Source organism: Siniperca chuatsi, linkage group LG23 (genome assembly GCF_020085105.1).
Source record: "Siniperca chuatsi isolate FFG_IHB_CAS linkage group LG23, ASM2008510v1, whole genome shotgun sequence".
In the NCBI taxonomy this organism is placed as follows: Eukaryota; Metazoa; Chordata; class Actinopteri; order Centrarchiformes; family Sinipercidae; genus Siniperca; species Siniperca chuatsi.
Window position 1 is genome coordinate 20,438,403 of NC_058064.1, and position 22,506 is coordinate 20,460,908.

Sequence of the window (22,506 nt, forward strand, 5' to 3'; positions counted from 1 at the left end):
TTCACTGGCTCCCAGTGCAATACAGAATCAACTTCAAAATTCTTCTTACAGTCTTCATCACTGAATGATTTGGCTCCCCAGTACATTTCTGACCTGCTCACTGACTACAGACCAGTCAGAGCTCTCAGGTCATCAAGTGGTGGTTTTCTGACTGGACCTAGAATAAGATCCAGATCTGGTGAAGGTGCTTTTAGCTACGTCTGTGTGTGTGTGTGTGTGTGTGTGTGTGTGTGTGTGTGTGTGTGTGTGCGTGTGTGCGTTCTTGTGTCACTTGTTGCTGTATGTAGTTTAATGTAAAGCACACTGACTTTCCCTGTAATAAAATGTGGTATATAAATGCACTCCTGCCACAGATGTAGAAATGTCATCTTTGCTCTGCAGAGACCGTCTGCTGCCCCAGTGGCTCCCCCTGCTGGTGGAGTGCCCGGTGATCCTGCAGATGTACGAGGACACAGCCCTGCTCAGAGACCGCACCACTGTCAACGCCCTCATCGGAGTCCTGGAAACGCTCCACGACTTCCCCATCACACTGGAAGCCTCGCTGGTCAAAGGCATCGACCTTTAGCCCCAGGAGGGACCACCGGGCCGCCACTCAGCTCTGCATATTCCTCCTAAACCTCCCCTCACTACCAACAACTTCACCCACTCCTCCACTTTTAGTCAATGACCAGGGAAGGAGGAAGTGAGGGATAAGAAATGAAAACTGAACAGAGGTTTGGTTACCAAAGTAAAAAGTGTCACTGCTGCATGTGAGAAGTCTGGGCTTTGCATCAACCAAACGCCTGGATGCAGTATTATTACCCCACTTGTGGCTCTGAAAAACCCCTTTTAATTAAATTACCACCAGTGCTTAATCGTGTTTTACTTTAATGACTACAAATTGCAAATACGTCACAGTACTGTGCACAATTTTCCAGAACATACCATTCGTTTTCAGGTTGATTTCCTACCTTCCAGGGAGCCATTGGTTTCAGTTTTTTTCATTATGCAAAAAATCTACTTGAAGCAACTTAAAGCTTGCTGGAGATTTGTAAGCCATCATAGTATGTTCTATTTTTCTTAATGCCAACAAATCCCATGAAAAGACCCAAACCAACAATGTGTTAGTCCTTCTCTCAAATACTTTCTGACTTCCCCACTCTGTCTGTGGCTCTCAGCTCCGAGCCCATTGGTTCCTACTGAAGACATAAATCTTTAAAAACACCTCACAAATATAGTTTTATTTTTAACAGAGGCTCAGTAATTCCCCAAAACAGCTGCTCGCTGTAGTTTGTATCAAACAAACAGGAGGAAACAGTGCATTTGTTAGGGACTAATTTCAGCGGCGGATGAATCCACATGAGGTGCTGTAGTGAGTGTTTTGGGCAGCAGGACGGTGTGTGTGGGACTGAGTCAGAATAAACTACAGTGTGTGTGTTCATGGTGATGAAGGAACATGTCACCCAGTGCAGCAGAGCGGCTCACTGATGTGTTTTAATAGTTTCTGGACAACAGTGGAGCGCTGTGGCTCAGAGGAAGAAGGTATATCAAATAATTGTTAGTAGGATCACTTCATTGTTGGTTTGGGTCAGTTCATAAAATTTGATGACTACAAGAAAATATAGAATATCAAAACAGTCCCTGCTCTCAACAAGATTAACATGTAATGCTAATGTAATTTTACAAAAAATAACATTTCTGCAAGTTGATTTTCGTTGTGTACTAAAGTGAACTGAAGCAGTGGCTGCTTGGAAGGAGGAAAAGCCATCTAAAAAATGTTAAGCACGCTTTGGAAAACCGGACACAAGAAGATAAACGGGGTGAAAGATTGCAACTGGTGTGATACTTAAAAATATTAGTAGCAGCAGCAGGCGTTTCCCATGTGCTAGCTGTGTAGCCTAGCCCTCCTTCGGTAGGTACAACTAGATAAACTGTGTGATAAATTCTCTTTGCTCGCTTGCAACTGGCCATTACGGTGCCACCATCCACACACCCTAGTTAGCATTAGCATTAGCATTAGCGAGCATGCCTATAGGATGTGGAAAGAAGAGACGACCTCAGGAAGAGACTGAATGATCACTGACACACTGAAACAAGGATTATGACAAAGACGGTGGTGGTGGTGATGGAGTTCTGTTCTGTAAGCCACTGACTCTCATGCAGTGTAGTGTTGTGGAGTCACCAGCTCTCCATGCCTCTCTTTCTTTTAATTCGCTGGACTTGTGTTGGGCATTTTCTCTGCTTTTAACCTGTAGACACAAAAACTGATCTCAGTGATGTGGTTCAGAGTCAGGAGCTTAACCTGTGGCTGCATGGACATTCCTACCAACCTACAGGCATTGGCCTGGGTGTTTTAAATGCTGTCTCAGTGTGTGTGTGTGTGTGTGTGTATGTGTGGTTGAGTGTGTGTCATATTTCACAGATGTGTGTGCTCTGGTGTGTGTGTTTGCCCTCCATTTATTTTTATATCTTCCAACTTAAAGTTTTTAACGTAATCCACTGGTTTCTGTAGTGTAATGTAACACTGTGTGTGTGTGTGTGTGAGAGATTTGTGAATGCTACACACATTAATTTATAATGTGTAAGAGTTTGCCGTTATCACCACTTCATTAACAGCTAAAATGTTCAACAAAATAAAACTCAAGGTCAGCTTAATAGCTTTTTCCCGGAGCTTGTCACGGAGTTGACTCGGCTGTCATCACATGACTTAAGCAGGGAACTTTTGCGGTTGAAAGCTCTGGCAAAGGCTAGTAAGGCTAGGCTGGATGTTGAGCAGACCTAAAGTTGCGTGAATATGATTCACGTGGTGACATAAACAAACAAAAGTGCTCTGATGGTAGCAAGGCTATTTTGCTAACCTGAATATTTAGTTTATTTCAATCACCCTTTTTTGGCTTCGTGACAGAAACAGTCAGAGAACCACTGCTGTAAACGAATGTTGTAATCACTGGAATAGAAATGCTAACAGTAGAGAGTTTGGAGTGAATCAGCCACTTGTAGCTTGGTCTACTTATGGAACATCTAATTTCAGCATTAGAATGCAACATTCATGTCATATAATAGAGGTGTAACTACGAGCTCCTAACCTGGAAATACAGAAATCTCGATTCTTTACCTCCCGCTAGATGAATAACACGAAATGTCCCTTTAAATCAGAGTTTGCAGTTTGGATGTTGGGCTCAAATCCTGCTTCACAATGTGACATCAGTGTAAACAAATGCTACTTTTTCCAAGAGTTTATGGTTGTATGCAACAATGTACGTAGATACACTTGTAGACTGATTTTCATCAGTGTTGTTTTTAAAGGAATAGTTCAGCATCATGGGAAATACACTCATTGGCTTTCTTCCAGAAAGTGAGATGAGAAGATTGAAATCAATCTCACATCTGTGTGTTAAATAAAGAGCTGGAGTCAGGATGTGGTTAGCCTAGCTTAGCATAAAGACTAGATGCAGGGGGAAGCTAGCCTGACCCTGTCCAAAGTGAAAAAGCAAAATACACCTCTGAACAACCGTGTATTCATCCCCCCTGAAATTCTGTGCAGCGTCAGTTGGTTCCCACATCCAGTCGGTGAGCACAGGTTTTGGTTCTGGTCTCTGTACAAGCACTATAGTACCAAACCTGACTCCAGTCACTGTGCCTGGCTGCTGTTTGCCCAGTATTTTACTCCACCTAAAACCATCAGTTGCTGTTTGCAGATTTCTGTTCATACACAGGTTAAAAACAAGATACATCTTGTAAATCACACGGCTTTAACGTTATTTCTATGTATATCTTTTTCACATTGGACAGAGCGAAGCTAGCTGCTAGGCTAACCGTGTCCTCCAGCCCTGTACTCAGTGCAAAGACATAAGACTGATATCCATCTTCTAATCTGACTCTTGGAAAGAAAGCAAAAACTATAGTAACATTAGTTAAAGTGCAATGTACAATGACAATTTTCTGGTGCTTTGTGGAGGACAAACTAATTAATACTTAACAGCAGGTGTCAGTGTTTTTCCTTGGAAGTTCAAACACAAGGAGGTCAGTAATGTGTAGGTTGTTGAAATAAAATAATAGCTTAATAGTTATTTTTTAATGGATAAGGCTGGTGTTATGCTGTATTTTTTTTTTTACTGTCAACAGATTCAATGAAAAGACCAAAACCAATGAAGTGTTAGTCCATTTCTCAATACTTTCTGACTTCCCTACCCTGTCTGTTGTAAACGACATAAATCTTTAAAAACACCTCACAAATATGTGGTTTTGTTGTTTAAAAAGGCTCAGTAATTTCCCAAAACAGCTGCTCACTGTAGTTTTTAACAAGCGTCACTCAGACAGGAGGAAATAGTGCATTTGTTGGGGACTATTTTAAGTGGTGGATTAATACACAGTTTGTTCACAACTGGGCACTTACTGCACAACAGTGAGGTTTATTTTTTATTTTTTTAAGTTTTGCCTACCTGGGGATCCATTGTTGGTTTGGGTCTTTTCATGGGATTTGTTGACAGTAAGAAAAATACAGCATAGCCTTATCCTTGAGGGAAGTTTTAGCATAAAATTCATTTGAGATCAGAGCGCGATGTTACAAGCCAGCTGTTCAACCTTTCAACTCCCATATTAACACGACCTCTGTCAGATATGAAAGGAAGGAACATTTGATTTATATTAAAGTATTGTATTCAACCCCCACCTCCTTCAAACACAGACAAACTGCATATTTTTTCTACTTTAGCGGCGGCCTACAGATTTGGGTGGAAACTATATTTGATCCCCCTTAAACTTTTGCTGCATGAGAGATTTTGCCACTGTTGCCACTTACCGCTGTCTAAATGAATCCTTTCTGAGAAATGGTGTAAATATTCTCATAAGTGCATGTTGACATTTAGACTGAGCTGTATTTATTGTGACCGTCTCTAATGAATTCTAGATGGTAGTTGAGTTTTGAGGGGGGAAAAAAGTGGACATCTTTGCAACCCCACTTCCCTGTAGCATTTTTGCTGTTTCCAGTATTGAGTCTGTGAAGGACACACAGCCTGTCATTTTGCTTTTGAATGTCTTGATTTCATGTATTTATTAATTTAATATTAATCCATGGCAGGTTGACAGTAGCACTGGTATTTTAAGGTTGATGAGGCCTGCGGAATAACTGGAAACATTCATGTCTTTAAAGCAGTAACCACTATTTTCACTTCAAGTGTTTTTATCATGTTTTAACCCTCTGTGCTCCTGCTGCTGTGCCCCTGATGCCTCTCCTACAGGACTGTCCACAGCTCCAAAGCACAATAACTCTTTGCTGATGGCTACAGGGCAGACTTCTGGAGGAGGACATGCATTGTGCACGATTGAGATTCCTTCTTAGACTACTGCACACTTTGCTTACTGAGTCAGTTTCTTATATGAACATGTCATGTGACAAGTGGTATTAACCCTGAGTGAATCTGCTCAAACAGGAAACAGGAAATGCAACTGACAGCCATGACAGCGGTGGCTGTGCATCCTGCTCACGGCGGGAACGCCACCGGACAAATGGAGTTTCATGCCTGTGTTGGACTGACTACTCTGTTGTGATATTTATTATGCCTATTTCAATAAAAACACCCTGTGTGTTAAAGGCGTCAGGTGTTTCTGCGTATGTCCATACACTACACTTCATGCATGTACAGTGTGTCCATCTATTAGAAATGTTAAATGGTGGGAGAAAAGTTAAGAGGATTTTCTTACAGGGAAGCATTGTTAATAATGCTCCGCTGTAAAACATCATACAGGAATTTAGTGGAATCAACTTAACTTTTAGATTTAACTTAATGTAAATATAGAAGTTTGATTGATGTCAAGTTAACTTAAAATGTCTAGTTTTATCATTTTTAGAACAACTGAGTTGTTTTGACCGCATAACGCCTTCAGTGCCATAGCTGCGTGAGGTCTGATAAATGTCCTCAAGTGATGTCACTTGAGTCAGCTGAAGACTACAAGTTTGAAAGTGAAAAACAACGTGTTGGTGTGGCGTTTGAAAGCAGTGAGCTCACCAGGCCTCTGCAGCCCGCTGCTCATCTCTGCTGCAGGCTATATTAGCCGCTACTAGCATAACACACCACAATCTCCAACCAAGTGGCATTATGGGTTATGTAGTTGCCCGGTTTTGACAAGAAAGAAGAATGCATGGAATAAAAAAATATCTCTGGCTCTGCTGCTAAGAGTCATGCCCTGAAGTAATCTACATGCCAGTATTCAGTCATAGTCACAGATGTTTGATGTTTTGAGAGATTTTGCCGCTGTTGCCACTTACTGCTGTCCAAATGATTCTCTGCTTCTGCTGCATCAGTTTTTATCTTCTTTTTTTTACCGTCCATCATGAATGGGACAACGATGTGTAATGCTAAATTGGTAGAGCACTCTTTTTTTTTTTTTTTTTTTTTTTTTATTCTTTTGACTTGAAATGATGAGTTAAATGTACTGCTGAGCGTTCACTTAAAATCATCAAATTCAGTTTTGAAAGAAACATGATTAGCATATTAGCAGACTTCCCAGCATGCATTGTCCGAGGGTTAAAACTCTCCAAAGATGCTTCTTTTTGTAGTTTGAAGAAAGCACACTTGCTGTGTGTCTTTAATATGTGTTAAATTAAGCCATGGTTGTTTATTGTGATGATACTAAAACCAATGTTAACCATGATGAATGTTAGTAACCACCTCAGTCCCAACCCCCACACTTCAGGCCCTAAACTGTCTGAGAGCGGCCTTGTGTTGGCTTTTTGCCAACTCCGGTGCCAGAGTGTCTCCAAATGGAGCCGTAAATTTACCTTCCCTTGCCTAATATATGTGAAACTGTTTTCACATGTGCACATTTCACATTTGAAATATCGTGCAATGCTGAAGATCCACGATCGAAACATTGCTTTCAAAATTAACTGAAAGAGTTCAACACTTTCTTTTGCATGCAGCTGTCTACCACATGTGCATTATTGCATTATTATTAAATGTAAAATTGATGTTTTCACATGCAATGTCTTACATTTCACATGTGAAATATCTCAAAATATCATGTGCCTTTTTGTGTAAACTTCCCACATTATTTTGAACTGAATTTGTTAAATGGGGTTCCATATTTGATAAACATGGGAAATGTGCTTCACATGTGATAAAGACAGTCATTTTTATTTAAATAAATGTTTCTATAAATTGTTTACAAGCAGTTATCTGATATCATCTGTATCGGGAAAACACATTATTTAAGAATGTGAATAATGTGTACATTAAACTGTTGTAGAAAAATATGTATATTTAATATTTAATATTGAAAACACTTTCTATTATAGCATCAGTTCTGACAGCCTTGTTCTTGCAAAGGCACTTACATCAGATGGATCAAACTTAAACAGCATAAATGAGCATATTGTATTTTCTTTAACAGATATAAAATGTTGTTTTTTTAAGTTTTTCATTGTTTAATAGCAAAGCATTGTAGAAGAGTAACCCAAAGGCTAGTATAACATGAGGCTTTGTCCCATATTAGGGGACTAGAGGATTAGAAGGCATCGCTGCTCCAGTGTCTGAGCACACTGTGATGGAAATGAATTCAATAATTAATGAGTCTTGTTTTGTTTTTCATTTGAAGTTTAATATGTGGCATGGTGTGAAAGGTTGTGTTTATACTCTACTTTAACAACCTGCTTGTTTTGTATTTGTAATTATACATTCATATCTAATCCTCCAAAAGAACTGAAAACATAGAAAAATATTAAACAAACAAAACATAAATAACACGATATGCTAATGAAGACGGTAAAATGTAGTTGAAAGCCCAGGAAAAGCTGACCTTGAGTTGAGATTATTTTGTCACACATACTGATCCCATGGTCAAGAACGAACTTCAATGAAAAAATAAAACGAAAATAAAATAAAGCAAAACTAAAATAAAAAAGACTAAAATAAAAAGTGGAATCAGAGCCACCTCCGGGCAGCTTGCCTGCCCTGCAATCCCTCCACAGCAACTGCTCAGACCTCCTTTTACCGCGTAAACATCACTCCTTATTTGGGTATCGCAATGTGTATACGCAGGCAGACGTCACAGCTACATGCAAATCACGCTGATTGAAGAAAATCAGAAAATGGTGGCGCGGGAGTCGCGTAGCGCGCCTGCGTGAACGCTTCTACTACGGGCACACAAGCTAGGCATACATAGCCATTGCAAAATCGGAAGTCGAATGGCCTAGCCTTCAAAATAAGTGTATCGTCGTTACTCCAACTCGCGACCGAAATGAGTGCTTATGACGCTGGCTTTAATTTGAAAGTGCCAAGCGGAAGTGATTTTTGTTATTCCCGTGTCTTGACGCTTCGGCGGGCAACGTTATTGGTCTGCATCTGTATTGTTATCTGTTAAATGAGAGCCACTTCTAAAAAGCGGACTGTTTATCGCATATGACACAAGTGTGGGTCGCTCAGCTTTTTTACTTTGAAACAAGGTAAGTGTATTTTCTGACTTTGCGTACGGAACAAAGTGGTTTTAGTCAGCTCGGTGTCGGCGTGCAGTTAAGTTACCGGAGGATGGTGTTTTTGATTTCACATCTCGAAATAGCGTAACCCTAACCAGCTGTGTTAGCCAAACCCGCAAACTCCAGCGCGGACCTGAAGTAACGTTACAACAAAGCTTTGTGTTTATTATTACTAAAGCGTTGATAATAGTTAATATAACATTGGTGATGTTGTGTGCTTGTTTTCCTGCGGAGCGTTGTTAGAAGACCTCTGTAACGCTAACATTACATCCATGATGTCTGTCCATGATGCTCAGAATATTTTTAGCGGGTTAACGTCAGCCAGTTGCTCGGTTAGTTCAGAAAACATTACTTCAACTCTAATAGCTCGCTATAAGCTTTATTATGTTTTTCATATGCCATACATACTTATACACACGTTAACGTACTCGACCTAAGCGGACAAGACCACTGACTGCTCATTTGCCTTGTCCGGAAACCTGCTCAAAACTAAATAAAGTTTAAATGTTAAACTGCTTAAAGTTGCTAAACGCGTTTGAACGTTAAATGAAAGCGAGTAACTTAGTTAAAAGCTGGTGTGTGTGTAAAGCTGAGCTCGACTTTGTTGTCGGGCGGTGGGTGTGTTTCCTGCGTCAGCGGCCAGCCCCCCCTCAGGAACATTCAAACACAAGGTGCCATCATTAAATCTCGAATTTATGTTCTAACCTTAACGACCTGTGTTGCCAACTCTCGCGAGACAAATAAGCACCTGCAGCTTCAGAAACAAGCCCAATATTAATAAAGCCTGTTAAAATAAAACCACTCGGAGTTTGAAAAGCAAAAACACTCTTGTATTGGTTACTCTTGTATTTTAGCGTCATGCTGACAACTTGGAAACATTATCCAGTAATGATTACAATTTTCATTGACAGAATGTGATTGTTGGATTGCTCACAAAGCGTGATGTAATCTGGTTACATCTAGTCTGTACAGCCAGAAAATATCAGAGTAGTCAATATTATTTGGTACAAATTAAATGAAAATCACCACTGATAATGGCTAGGAAAATGTCTTCATTCTATAATTAAAGATGTTTCAATTTAATTAGAAACAACCAACCTATAAACTACTGTGTTAATGTATTGGTTAATTACAAAGCGTAGCCTACATATTTCCGAGAGCAATGTCAAAATAAAAATAAAACTATGAAATCTGGCTCATAACTAGGCAGTAAGCACAATAAAACCAGATCGGTAAGGCTACATGTCTGACTTGACATTGATTATTCTCCAGTTTGCTAGTCTCCTTTGTCGGACATTGAGCTGCTGATTTATGTTGCCATTTCAGCATTTCCGGTCAGTAGCAGTGAACATTCTTGCAGTACTGCTAAACTGCAATACCAGACAGTTTAAAGATCCCCATATACTGTGTTGTTTTTGGCAGCATGTCCCGCATCTTCCACAGCGACATGTTAACCAGATAGCGGTCCATCAGAGTTCAAGTCCCTGAACGAGGCGGGAGAGCGCGGGAATGCACTGGTGTTATCTGCGCCTGTTCCGCAGAGACCATTTAGACTTTATTTTCGTAGCCATAAACCGTTCGAACTGAGGTCTAAATGCGTCGGTAAAGCTGTCTGAATATAGTGGACTGGCTGCGTAGGGGCGACCCCAGTCAGAATGTCTGCTAATAACAGCAAGGAGAAGTTGCACGTTGATGTCCAGTAATGGCCGCAGGAAGGACAGCCGCTTCCGCGTTGCGGCGGGAGGAAGAGCGGGCCCACACAAACAAAACGAACATAGTCACGTTCTCGTTTTTCACTCTACGTCATGTGCAAGCTAATCTTTTGGTTATTGTATGGCCGTGGCTAAGTGACGGTGTTCGCGGCAGGCGCATGTGGCCTACAGCGATGATAAACCACTCCTGTACTGTGCAGCAGGCAGAGCACCGCGGCCATCGCCGTGCCGTGCGGCACGATTACACAATCACTGCCAGCGTCAGCCACAGCGTCAGGGCACGTGACATCTTCCATGGTGTCGTGACCCAACGTGATGCCTTATTTCAGTTGGCTTCTGTGACATACCGATGACACATCACATATCTTACTGTTGTTCCTGTAGTTTGTGTAAAACGCGTCGGTTTGGTCACAGTGAAAGAGGTAAAGTGGGTGTAGTACACTATTAAACCTGCTTGTTATCGATTAGAGTGGTTTAATCGGTGGTTGTCGATCCCCTCGGCTCAACATCCCGGCCACATGTCGAGCCTCCAGTTGCATCAGCACCACGGTTGCGTAACAGGCAGCCAGGCCGTGCTGTTCCTTCCTCTGTGATGCTGAGCCTGATATCCTGGCTCATTCTCGCTCGCGCGCGCGCACACACACACACACACACACACACACACACCTCTTCTCTCCCCCACGTCTGCAGGAGCGGCAGGAGGGGGTCGGCTTAAATGGCATATGACGTAAATGCGCATCTTACTCACACAGACCCAGCTTGTACTAAATCCGCTCTTTGTGGGGCTACAGGAAATAGTTCTAATAGTATATAAAAAGCTTCTCATTTGTCAACATTTGCTGCTTTTCTTTCCCTCATGTGATAGTAACAGAATATCTTTGGGTTTTGGACTGTTGGTCAAACAAAACAAGACATCTGAAGACATCACCTTGGGCTGTACATCATTTTATAAGTCAAACATTAATCAGTTTCATAGAAAAGAAATGAATCAGTAATGAAAATAACTGTCAGTTGCAGCCCTATTTCATCTCTTCTTCTCTCCTCTCTATTCTTGAATGATGAAATTGGCCCATTTTCCATTGTACATGTTAAGTTGGTGAAACTTGCAGGCATCTGAGTTCAAATGTAACTTTTACAGCAGGTTTTCTGTTCCCAGGAGAAAGTCTAGCAATAGTAAAAAGAATACTGTAGCTCTAGTTTGAGGAGCTGGAGCATCCTTATCGATTTTAATCGTTGGTATGTTTCTCTGCCTGTGTCGCTGTAGATGTTTGGCTTCCACAAGCCAAAGATGTACCGGAGCATAGACGGCTGCTGCATCTGCAGAGCCAAGTCGTCCAGCTCCCGCTTTACTGACAGCAAACGCTATGAGACCAACTTCAAGAGCTGCTTCGGGTGAGTCAGCAGTACCCACAGGTCCAGATAGTTTGACCCAGGTCTCTGCTGGGGCGCTGTTCTTGTACATTCAGGATTTACAAAGGAGTACGACATGTCTTGTTGTTCAGTTAGACCAGAGGGTTTCAAACTGTGAGGTGGGAGAGACGTGAGGCAAAGGTAATGTGTGAGGTGAAACCACAACTTCTCTGAGTCATAACGCAGTCAAGTCTGAACACACAGGCATCATACACATACAGTATTTTTAGATTCAGTTTTTATTTATTTATTTATTTTTTTCAAAGTAATCCAGTGATAGTTGTACACTGGATGTACAGATGATGATGATGACACTAATTATACAGCACCTTTCAAAAACAAAGTTACAAAGTGCTTTACAATAAAAACAAAGAATAAAAAGTAAATCAAATCCAAAACATAAATGATAAAACATAACAACAAAGCCATAAGATAAAAGTGAGTCTGAAAGGTCCAGTGTGTAACATTTAGGAGACGCTATTGGCAGAAATGGAATATGATATTTATAAGTTTTCTTTAGTGTATAATCACCTGAAAATAAGAATCGTTGTGTCCCCTTCCACGGAGGTCGCCATGTTGCACCGCCATGTTTCTACAGTAGCCCAGAACAAACCAAACACTCTCTAGATAGGGCCGTTCATGTTTTTCGCCACCGTAGTTTCTCCTACACGCTTGGAAGGGGAGGGGAGGGTGAGGCGAGCGGTATTCAGATGGTTGCAAACTGCAATTTCACTGCCAGATGTCCCTAAATCCTCCACACTGGACCTTTTTTAAGAAGAGATTATAATAGAGGTCACTGAGCTTGTCTGCTTGAGATCCTCAGGCAGGGAGTTCAGAGCCCCACAGCTGAGGGGCCCGGACAGAAAAGGCCCCGTCACCTTTAGTGACAAGTCCAGATTTTGGAACCATTAGCAGGGCCCTGCCAGAGGATCTGAAGCAGCTTTCAGGCTCAAAGGGAGTTAGCAGATCACAGATTCAGGCAGAGGCCTGAGCATTCAAGGCTTTAAAAACAAGCAGTAAAATGTTCAAATCAATTCTAAAGCTCACAGGTAACCAGGGAAGGGCAGCGAGGATCGGCGTGACGCAGCGTTTTGTGTCAGCTGCAGTCTTTGGATGTTTCGCCTGCTGATACCAGAATAAAGTAAACTGCAGTAGATAAAAGCACGGACTTCTCTAAATCTGCAAAGGGAAGAAATGATCTGATCGTGGTTAGCTGTCTCCACTGAGCAAAGAAGGGCTGCACCACTTTAGTCACCTGAGCATCAAAAGACAACTCGGAGTCAAAATAATACCTAGGTTGCAGGCCTCTTTTTTTTTTTTTTTTTTTTTTTTTTTTTTTTTTTTTTTTTAACATTAGATAAGGCACCCAGACTAGAGGAGAGAGTGCTCATGATGCTAGTGCTGAAGGGCCTGAAGGGGTTATTGTAACTATTTTTGATTTTGGAGTCATTTAACTGCTGGACATCCAATTCCTAATTTCATTGAGGCAAGATAATAAAGGACTCAGCGGTGGTACCAGGCTTTATCATCCGCATAGCAGTGAAAATCAGTACTGTCTATGCATGATGTACCTCAGGGCTAGCATGTACAGTATACAGTAAATAAGAGGGACCCCGCAAAAGAGAGGAGGAGGCATCTCCAGGTGTGACAGAGAAGGACCTGTTTGACAGATAAGAGATGAACCAATCCGGAGCAACATCACTGATGCCAACATAGAAATGAATTAAAAATGAATCTCTTCAACCATGTGGGTATTTAGTTCTAGTGGATACCAAATATAGCACATATGTCAGGCTGAAATACAAGCAAGGTGTATGAAATATGCCCAAGGCATCTAGAGTTTTTCTTTCTATCTAATGATGCACGTATAAAGCTGACACATCTGATGCAGCACATTGGTTGTCTACATTCGTGTGATGCTTAGGTGGTGTGACTCTTCCTGTCCCTGCAGGTTGGGGGAGGTGCGTTGTGGGGACATCTGTAACGCCTGTGTCCTCCTGGTCAAGAGATGGAAAAAACTTCCAGCTGGATCCAAGAAGAACTGGAATCATGTACGGACACATTCAGTGTCATTACACTTGTAGACCTTTCTTGGTGCTTTTATATTGGCATTTTGCAGTTCTGAAACACCTGGCTTTACACACAGTGTATTGGTCACATTATTTAGCTGGATCTTCCTGTAAATCTCTAAAACCTTGTCTCCTGTGTGGTTTCAGGTGGTCGATGCAAAAGCTGGGTCGAGCATGAAGGCCACACTGAGGACGAAGAAGATGAAGAAGAAGCTGAGGCCGAGCCAGATTAGTCGGGTGCAGAGCGAGCTGAAGAGAAACAGTAAGCAGCCAATTCAGTGCTGGTGTAGTATGTAGGATTGTAGTATAAAATTGTTAATACATGACAGTTATTGTTGTTGTTTATTGTTTTTATTATTATTATTATTATTAGAACCTTTATTTAATCAGGTAATCTCTTTGAGATCAAGATCTACAAGCGTGTACAAACTGCAGCAGAAACACCCACACACATCTCTGAGAAGGTCCAAAATTTAAAAAGTTAATATCCATCCAGTGGGATGAGACCATAGACTGCATACAAAGATGGACGACACGTCTCCTCTTCCTCCCACTGTTCAAAAATGAAGCCAACACATCAGTGTGATACGAACTACCTAAAATGACGGAAACCATCTTTGGGCAAAATGTATTTGACGCGTACTTGAGTTTTTAGTTTGGCCCATGTCCCATCCAATAACATGGAGGGGGCGGGGTTTACCTATACTGCAGCCAGCCACCAGGGGGCGATCGAGATGTTCTGACTTCACTTCTGGGGAGCTGTCATGTCGTCCATCTTTATAAACAGTCTGTGGACGAGACTTAAAGTTTCAAAAATCCTTTGAAGTTCAGTCCATTTATAAGGTGCAAAGTAGGGGAAGCCTTCCCAAGTTCAGTATTTACTTATAGGGTGTTAAGAGTTACCCAGTCCTAGGATCTGATCTAGTGAACAGTAGTTTTAAATGTGAGAAGAGAAGTGATATACTGAGGCGGCTTTAGTAGGGGGCATTTCTAAACAAAAATGATAGTGTGTAGTTCTCGTCTTGTTGCTAGTAAGGACCAGCCTACTTTTTCATATAGTACGCAGTGTTGAATATGACATTTATGTCCTGTAATGAAACACAGGGCACAGTGGTAAACAGTTTCAAGTTGTTTTAATCAATAAGTTGTTGATGAGATAAGATATCTCCATAGTCAGGCACAGACGTGATGGTCGATTGCACAATGGGTTTTTTGTCCTCAAGAGAGAAACTGCTTTATTGTGAGTCAGTTATTCCACATGAGGTCTAAACGTCAGACTGCTATCTGACCAAATTCCCAGATATTTTTAAGATGGAACAAATTCAGTTTCAGAACAGTTACGTGAATTGATAGCAGGAAAATGTAAGATAGAACTGTAGCTGCTGCGCAGCAGTGACTCGGGGCCGGGCATTTTGAGGAGGAAGAGGAGGAAGACAAATGAGAAATACAAGAGGGTCCATCAGCAGAACTGTCCGAAACCAAAGTTATCATTAAACCTTGAAGTCACAATGCCGGAGTACTGGAACTCACAACCTTAGACACCAAGGGCAAGTCAGGATCCTGTTGAGCTACCTGCCAAGTGAGAAACCACTAAGACTCAAGACAACATTCTGAGGATATGTGTACTTCATCTAGACAAAATACAGATTATTTTTACAAAGATTGATTGCTCCATAAGTGACAAACTGACGTTTAGAATATGCTCTTTTTCCATTGACGCCAATGGTTTACATGAGGATAGAATTCAAAATACTTTCAAAAATTCCGTTTTTGAGATACAATTCTGAAATGTACCACACTACATCGACCATGACATCAAAATGTTCTCTTTTTTCATGAACATTGGAGATTTATTTAGCGAGAATTTGCAGTAGTTGTTTACAGTAGAACATTTTGATGCACTGTGGGCTCAGTCTTTGATCATTCAAACTTCTGGCTGGCTGGTTTGTGGAGGACAGTCTGAAGATGCAGCGTGGCAAGTCTGGTGTCGATTGAGCAAAAAATGTGGGAGGAGATCGGTTTAATTAGTTTTACAGTTTTTGAGAAAATAATGAAGTGATGGACTTCATAATTCCTGGCAGCTCGAAGCAAGGGAACATTTCTGCTACATTTTGGTGAAAGTTGCAACGTTTGAAAATTTAGACGGTTGCTATAGCGCCACCATCAGGACTATCAGCCCACAATGCCAGTTGAGGAAGTTTGGCGTAGGACTGGACCTATGTGCAAAGTTTTGTTTATGTTCATGCGAGCTGAATTTATGCATGTTTATATTTATGTAATAGGTTCATAGTCAGTAAAGGGTTACTAGTAACTATACTATTCCTATGATTACTATAGACGCCTATTTTCACCATTTCATACGAAAGTCGAGCAATGTCAGGCCCGTGTTAAACTCTGCTCAAACTGAGATCACATCACATAACACACCAATGAAAAACACTGATTCTTTCTAGGACACAGCAGCGAAAGAAATGCTTTTATTGACACCATATCATACAGTTGAACTAGTCCAAGCAGCAAGAATAAAAAAGACTGAATAATTATAACAACTTGGGGGGAAAAAAAGACCGCTCTAACATTGTGTCCACTACAGCTGAGGCCTCTGTTAACATCTCGGGGTAGATGTATTGCTGTGCGTCTCTTAACGTCAGCAGGAAGTGTTTTGATCAGCGTTGTCTGTGTCACTCCCAGACTCGGACGCCCACAGCACGACATCCAGTGCCTCGCCCGCTCAATCTCCCAGCTACAGCAACCAATCGGACGAGGGCTCGGACACAGAACTTTCACCCGGCCCCGCCCCTTCGCAGGCCTTCTCCTTCCTGGACCTCACCTACTGGAAAAGGTAACTGTCTGCTCCACGGACTCCAACTCCCAGTTCACTCAAGTGTTCCTTTTTCCTCACGTGAAATCATCCATCCAACCATTCCTGTTCCTGATCGCAGCAAGCTGGAGCCACACATACATGCCAACTCCACACAGAAATTAGAGATCAGTCATTTGAAAAACATGACACCACAAACCAAATGTACTAGGGTGTAGCAGCATGAATGTGTGCCGCGGTTTTCATTGAGTTAGCAGTCAGAATCCTGATGAACTGAGTAAGGCAGCAGCTCATTACCGTCGGCTCCTGGACTGTTCCTGGGCCTGCCCTTTGGGAGTGAGGACAGCTCAGCAGGCACAATTCAAAGGCTGGATTTCAGTGAGTCAACCAAAAAGAAAAGAAGGAAATAAGAAATTCTAGCGTAGTGATCTTGATTCCAAAACATTTATTTCAGCCTCTCTTCAACTCCACCTGAGAAATAATAAGATAAAATAAAATAGCAAAAAGCCACAGCAGGTCTGCTGCTCAGAGTGCCGCACGTCATGGAGATGGTGTTGATGCGACTGATGTCTCACTAGAATACCAAGGTAAATGCAGTGATGTCATTAAGAGAGCGGCTGCAGGAGCATCAAGTTCAAATTCAACAGCAGGCACAGGGCCTCTGCTGGTGCACCGAGCTTTGGCTCCCATCATCTAGAGAACAAAAAGTCTCGGACTTGTGTGAAACACTTTTTCATAAACACAATAAAAATATCGCTGTGACTTGGTTGTCATATTCTGTTTAATGCTTAAAGACCTACTGCTTCAGTGGTAGTTTCAGCAATGCAAATCTGCATTAGTGCATAGAAAAAGTGGCAACAGTCTACAGCTGAACTTACCATTGTGCTATTGACTGCTCCTTTTTTGCTGTGTTGTCGCCATCTGTTGGACCGGACCGGACCGGTGGAGCTGGCAGTGGTTAATATTGTGGTATGGATAGGTGTGTCCCATGAGGCTACCGTACTACGGCTCCTGTAAACAGGAAGTGACAAATATTAGACCTAATTTAATAGAATAAGATGCAGTTATTGATAGTGGGAGAAGTACAAACAGGGACAGCCCCCCTTTTATGAGGTCTTCATTGGCTACTCTGCTAATCCCTCATGAATCCCGCTGTTTTATTGGTTGTAGGGCACTTCACCTGTATTAGATGGGGGCAGGATCAGGAGGACGCTAGTGTTGAATTAGTGTGTATTGAGACTAGGACAGCGCCCATTAGGAAAGAGAATACAAAGTGCACATTTTTGCAGTTATTTCATACTATATAACTTCGTTTGAAGTTGAAGTGAAGAAATGCTTCAAAAGTAAAAACTTCTTTATTTGCTCATTTCAAAAATGGAAAAAATAATTTAAGCTTGCTGCCGCTGAATTAAGCTTTGTGGCGTTGTCGATGCTAGCTGTCATTTACTGTGTATGCTTTAAACGGACGTTATGTTCGACCAGCAGCTTTGCATACATGTTAATAAGTGGCTGAAATGACCTCAGTTCAATTTTACATACTGTGTTATATATTATGTGACCTGCCTTGAAGTCTAAACCTGTCCAAATAGGGCTGCTGTTTGATTTTTATGTCCCAATAAACAGTGACATGGAGGATTCGTTTCCCCCAGAAATGATCTGTATATGGTCGTCCATTTTTACTCATTGGATTGATTGTAAACCAAACTGAGCCCTTTTATTCTAAAAGTGCTCCTGTATTGTAGGTTATGCAGACTCAAGCTGACAGTAGCGTGTTTGATATTTCAGACAGAAGGTGTGCTGTGGGATCGTGTACAAGGGACGCTACGGAGAAGTCCTCATCGATCCCCACCTGTACAAGCCCTGCTGTCAGAGGAAACCAAACCTGCACCAGCAGCCGGAAGGAGATGGGGAGATGGAGGAGGAGGAGGAGGAGGAGGAGGAGGCAGGGCAGGCAACGGGAAAGGACGCAGCGAGCATGTCGCCACACCCCGTACCCAAACAAGAAGAGGAGGTGGAGGAGAAAGAGGAGCTGGGTGATGAAGCACGGTGATGGCAGCACAGGGTTGGTATGGTCTTCCTCGATGGACAAACAGCACGAGACACTGACGTATGACACTCGACCAAACATACAGTAACACAAATGGTCCAAACCAAGCCTCAATGTAGTTTTTCCATGTTTTACAAGCTGCTGCAACCCTTCCAGCCTTTCTTAATATCTCTGATACCACCTGGACTGGATCCTGGGACTGGTTCTGTTTTCAGTGTCTTGGCTTGCTATGAGATTCTGTCTCTGTGTAAATACTGTATTTTGCTCTCTGTGTGAAATGCTGCATGGAAACCTGGAGACCTCTGGAATTCACCCTTTACTCTTGGCCTGGAGCCATGAATTGGAAAGCAGCCTTCCACTCTTTGCCTTTCCTTTTCTTGACTCGACAAGCTTGTTCTCAAATGTTGCTCTGTTTAATGTTTCTACTTCATTCTCAAACAGGATCTGAACTTGTCCATTCACAATCCATGAATGTCTGGGTTTTTGTAGTGTGTACATTTCATTATGTGTGTGTGTCCAACTGCAGAAGCACTAAAGACTCAATGCCTCCAAGTTCTTCAAACCTGTATGGGGTTTTGGAAGCCGATAATAACATGACCAATATGTTGACCGATGCAGTATGAAAGGGTAGGAGCACAGGGTGAGACAGAGTAAGAGCCTGGTCCGACCAGGAAGTGGCACAGCAAAATTAATTTGTGCATCTTTGCAAAAACTGTGCTGTAAGCTTAGTGAGCGACTGTGGCCGGAGAGCTAACTGGTAACGTGCTAGTACTAGTCAGCCGTAATACCCCATCAGTCACTAACCAGACAATAGGGCCGCCACTTCTTCAAAAAATGAAGTTCAAACAAATAAAGACTAACATGCAAGTCATTCAAAAATACATCGAACACAACCCACGCAGCCTAATACAAAACTACCAGCGTTGTTACATTCAGTTGCGGTGCCTCCACTGCTTCAATAAGTGGCAGGCTAACGGACATTGTAATTTTTACCTTACCTTTATCCATGAGTTTTCCATTTTATGGAGTTGAATCCAACATTTTCCCTCATTTTTCTTTCTCAGATAGTTGGGTGGAATGCTTATGTGGTAGCATGGCTCACTACTTTACTCAAACAGACATCTCACAACAACAATAGCCTACTTTACTGAGTACAGTGCATATTAGGAACACCTTCCATTGGAGAACAAGACACAGTTGTTAATATACACTGTGAAGTTTGAATTTGAATCATTACCGGTAGAATATTTCATTATTTCCAACATTCGAGCAGTAGCTGGAATTTCACACACAAAGTGACAGCCCTACTGGGTAATACAGTTTATTCAAGATACAGTCTGTACTTTCATTACATTCGTGCCACATGTCTGTTGTGGATCAAGTTATTACTCTGGAAGAGGATGGATATATATAATACTGTATGGTGCAACATGACTAATATGATAGTTTCCTCCATTTTGGACTCTTGGAGCCTCCGTTCCCTCAAAGGTCAGCGCTGTCGACGCAGTCCACGCCGAAGCTCCGTGTGTATTTCAAAGAAATTGATCGCAACGATTCAGTTCAAACGAATTGATTTCAGTCCAAAATGTTGCCGTTATTAATACTGCTGTGACTGTCAAGTCTGTCTTGAGGTCTTTTTTTTTTTCTTTTTTTTTTTGTAAGACAGAAACTAATTCTGTTGCTGATTTGACATTTATCATGTGCCACACTCCTCAAAAAAGAACACACATATGCCAATTCTACAATTGGCTAAATATCAGCAGTAAAAATATATTAGACTAATATATTATTTTTTAAAGCTGACACTGGCCAATACAAGTAGAGTAATAGTGTATCTTTACCAAAAAGTCATGAAGTTTCCTCCCTGTTGTACGTAGTGCTCGTGTCCTTGTTAAGTCTAAATAATGAAAGATGAAAAAACGTCTTTTTGAATCATTGTTACAGAGGACAGATTCATGGTGCACAGACATAAAAAGCACAAACAAATATTCGTCCGGCTCTCAGCACCGTCCACATGCAGCTGTTATTCCAAACTGTCAAGTGAACCATTATAAGCTAAGGAAACCCTCAGGAAGATTGTGGAAACGGCACAAAATGAAACGCGGTGGAGCCGCTTTCTGCACTGTTGCCACCTTTCATGTCGGAAGGGGCTCGGGAGCTATTTATATTCTAAAGATATCATAAAATAAGCCCTGCTTTTCCACAAACCAAGCTGTGAGGATTTGGCCTTTCATTATTAATAGTGTTATTTGTTTTTTAGTTTGAGGCCTTCAGAGGAATGTTTAATTCACGTTCTGTGGCTGATGCAGAACTCACTTTACTTGAAGCTAGGAGTGTTTTGCATGAGCTTTCCTCACCTTACTTTTTGGGTTAAATTTGCCTTGTTGATGTGATGTTGTACAGCTCGAATATATATTTTTGTAATTCATAGAAACAAGCATCTGTCCAGTTACAGATTTGATGTCCTCCATTTGAACCACAAATTTGATTACACAAAAGAAATTTCAGGTTCTTACCGGTGTGTCCAATCAGACTCAGATACCCGACACACCTTTGGCGTTTTCTTGGACTCTTGGAAAGGGTTTTTGTTTTTGTTTCAAAATAATTTGTTGCCGTTCTTCATTTTTAAAGATACAAAGCCAGTGCTTACAGCTGTGTGCCGATTTCTGAAACTTTGTAGTATTTCCTGTCAGAAGGTGACGTTTCAAATTTTCAGGTATGCAAACATGTTCTTACTGTCAGTAACCGCACTGTTAGCTGAAGTTTTTAAAGCATCGAGCTGTATTTTCAGTGCTGCCCCTCAGTTGTTAAGGAGCAGTACAGATGCTGAACAACTTATTTAATTTAACTGAGTCTATTCAACATAATTGCCTGTAGCACCACAGACAGCAGCAGCCTTTGTAACAGCATCAGAGCTTTACTCTCAGTATTGAACCTTTAAGCTCAATACTTAAACTTTTTTCCTCTTTTAATTTAAATGTTGCTTCATATGTGGGGTCGATTTGTCTAAAAATGTCTTTATTAACTTAAAATATTATATTTTCACTACACTGAAACTCATTGCTCTTTGTGGACATTAATACATTGTCTGTACAATGCTGCCATATAGACTGAAAACAGTGGCTATGATTGAAAACTCCACTTTGTTCTTTAAACTACAACCATTAAATATGATGTTTAGAGAGATTCTTGTACTCCTGATATTTTGGGTAGACATGCAACATGGATGTAGATTTTTTTTTTTTTTTTTTTTTTGTCTTTAGTTACATTAGCATGTGATGTAAGTTTGCACTTAATCTAGAGAAGATATTTTAGTAGTCTGTCTCTGTCGATATATGGTTATTTTGCAGAGGGAGATTTCTAGAAGTAAAGTTTGTATTTTTATACATGCTTGTAATTTCTATTTGTTTAATAAATGTCATGTGTCATTTTTGTGGAACTCTTGTGTTCAGTCGGTATTAAGCTGGGATGGGAAGCTTTTAGGGAGAAGGTGGAGGTGGTTTTCAGTGCGTAAGAGCTGTTCCACCTCTGCACTTCTTTTCATCATTTTAGAATAAAACCACTTTTCAAGCTTTAAGAATGCATTTAAAGATACAGGATACACCCTTTGATACATTTCCTTTTTATTAGATCAAATCTTTAAACGAGATGCTCAGATTGCAGAATTACATTTCATCAGCTGCTCTGTAAAAAGATTCAAAATCAAGCACCTCTAATATGTACACTTTGACCCTATTATTATTTTAGAGCATCTTAATTTGTCACATTTTAATTACTTTCTTCAAAAGATTCTGATTGAGGATGCATAACTGGGTGATATACTAACACTATTGGAGTTGAGTGAGTAGATTCGTTTAGGCTACATTAAATATTTTATGAATTACTGTCAGTAGGTGTGTCAGAGCAGTCTGTTGTACCAGAATATACCACAGACAAATATGGAATTTAAAGGAATAATTGTGTAAAAACCACACACTGAATAACATGGGAAGTTA

General features: G+C 41.1%; 2 protein-coding genes across 8 annotated transcripts in view; both read left to right on the plus strand.

Moving 5' to 3' along the window:
• Positions 1-5,576, plus strand: part of dennd5b (DENN/MADD domain containing 5B) — a 92,277-nt gene extending 86,701 nt beyond the window's left edge. For all 7 annotated transcript variants that reach the window (XM_044185904.1, XM_044185898.1, XM_044185900.1 and 4 more), the window contains one exon: positions 382-5,576. In XM_044185904.1, the coding sequence (XP_044041839.1) occupies positions 382-565 (184 nt within the window). In that variant the 3' untranslated portion in view covers positions 566-5,576. The remainder of the gene's footprint in view (positions 1-381) is intronic.
• Positions 5,577-7,564: 1,988 nt separating this feature from the next.
• LOC122871162 (SIN3-HDAC complex-associated factor-like) lies at positions 7,565-21,950 on the plus strand. The gene is made up of 6 exons (XM_044185905.1): positions 7,565-8,422; positions 11,429-11,556; positions 13,526-13,625; positions 13,791-13,905; positions 16,335-16,485; positions 18,250-21,950. The coding sequence occupies exons 2-6, from the start codon at positions 11,429-11,431 to the stop codon at positions 18,512-18,514; spliced, it is 759 nt and encodes a 252-aa protein (XP_044041840.1). The 5' UTR covers positions 7,565-8,422; the 3' UTR covers positions 18,515-21,950.
• Positions 21,951-22,506: the final 556 nt, after the last annotated feature.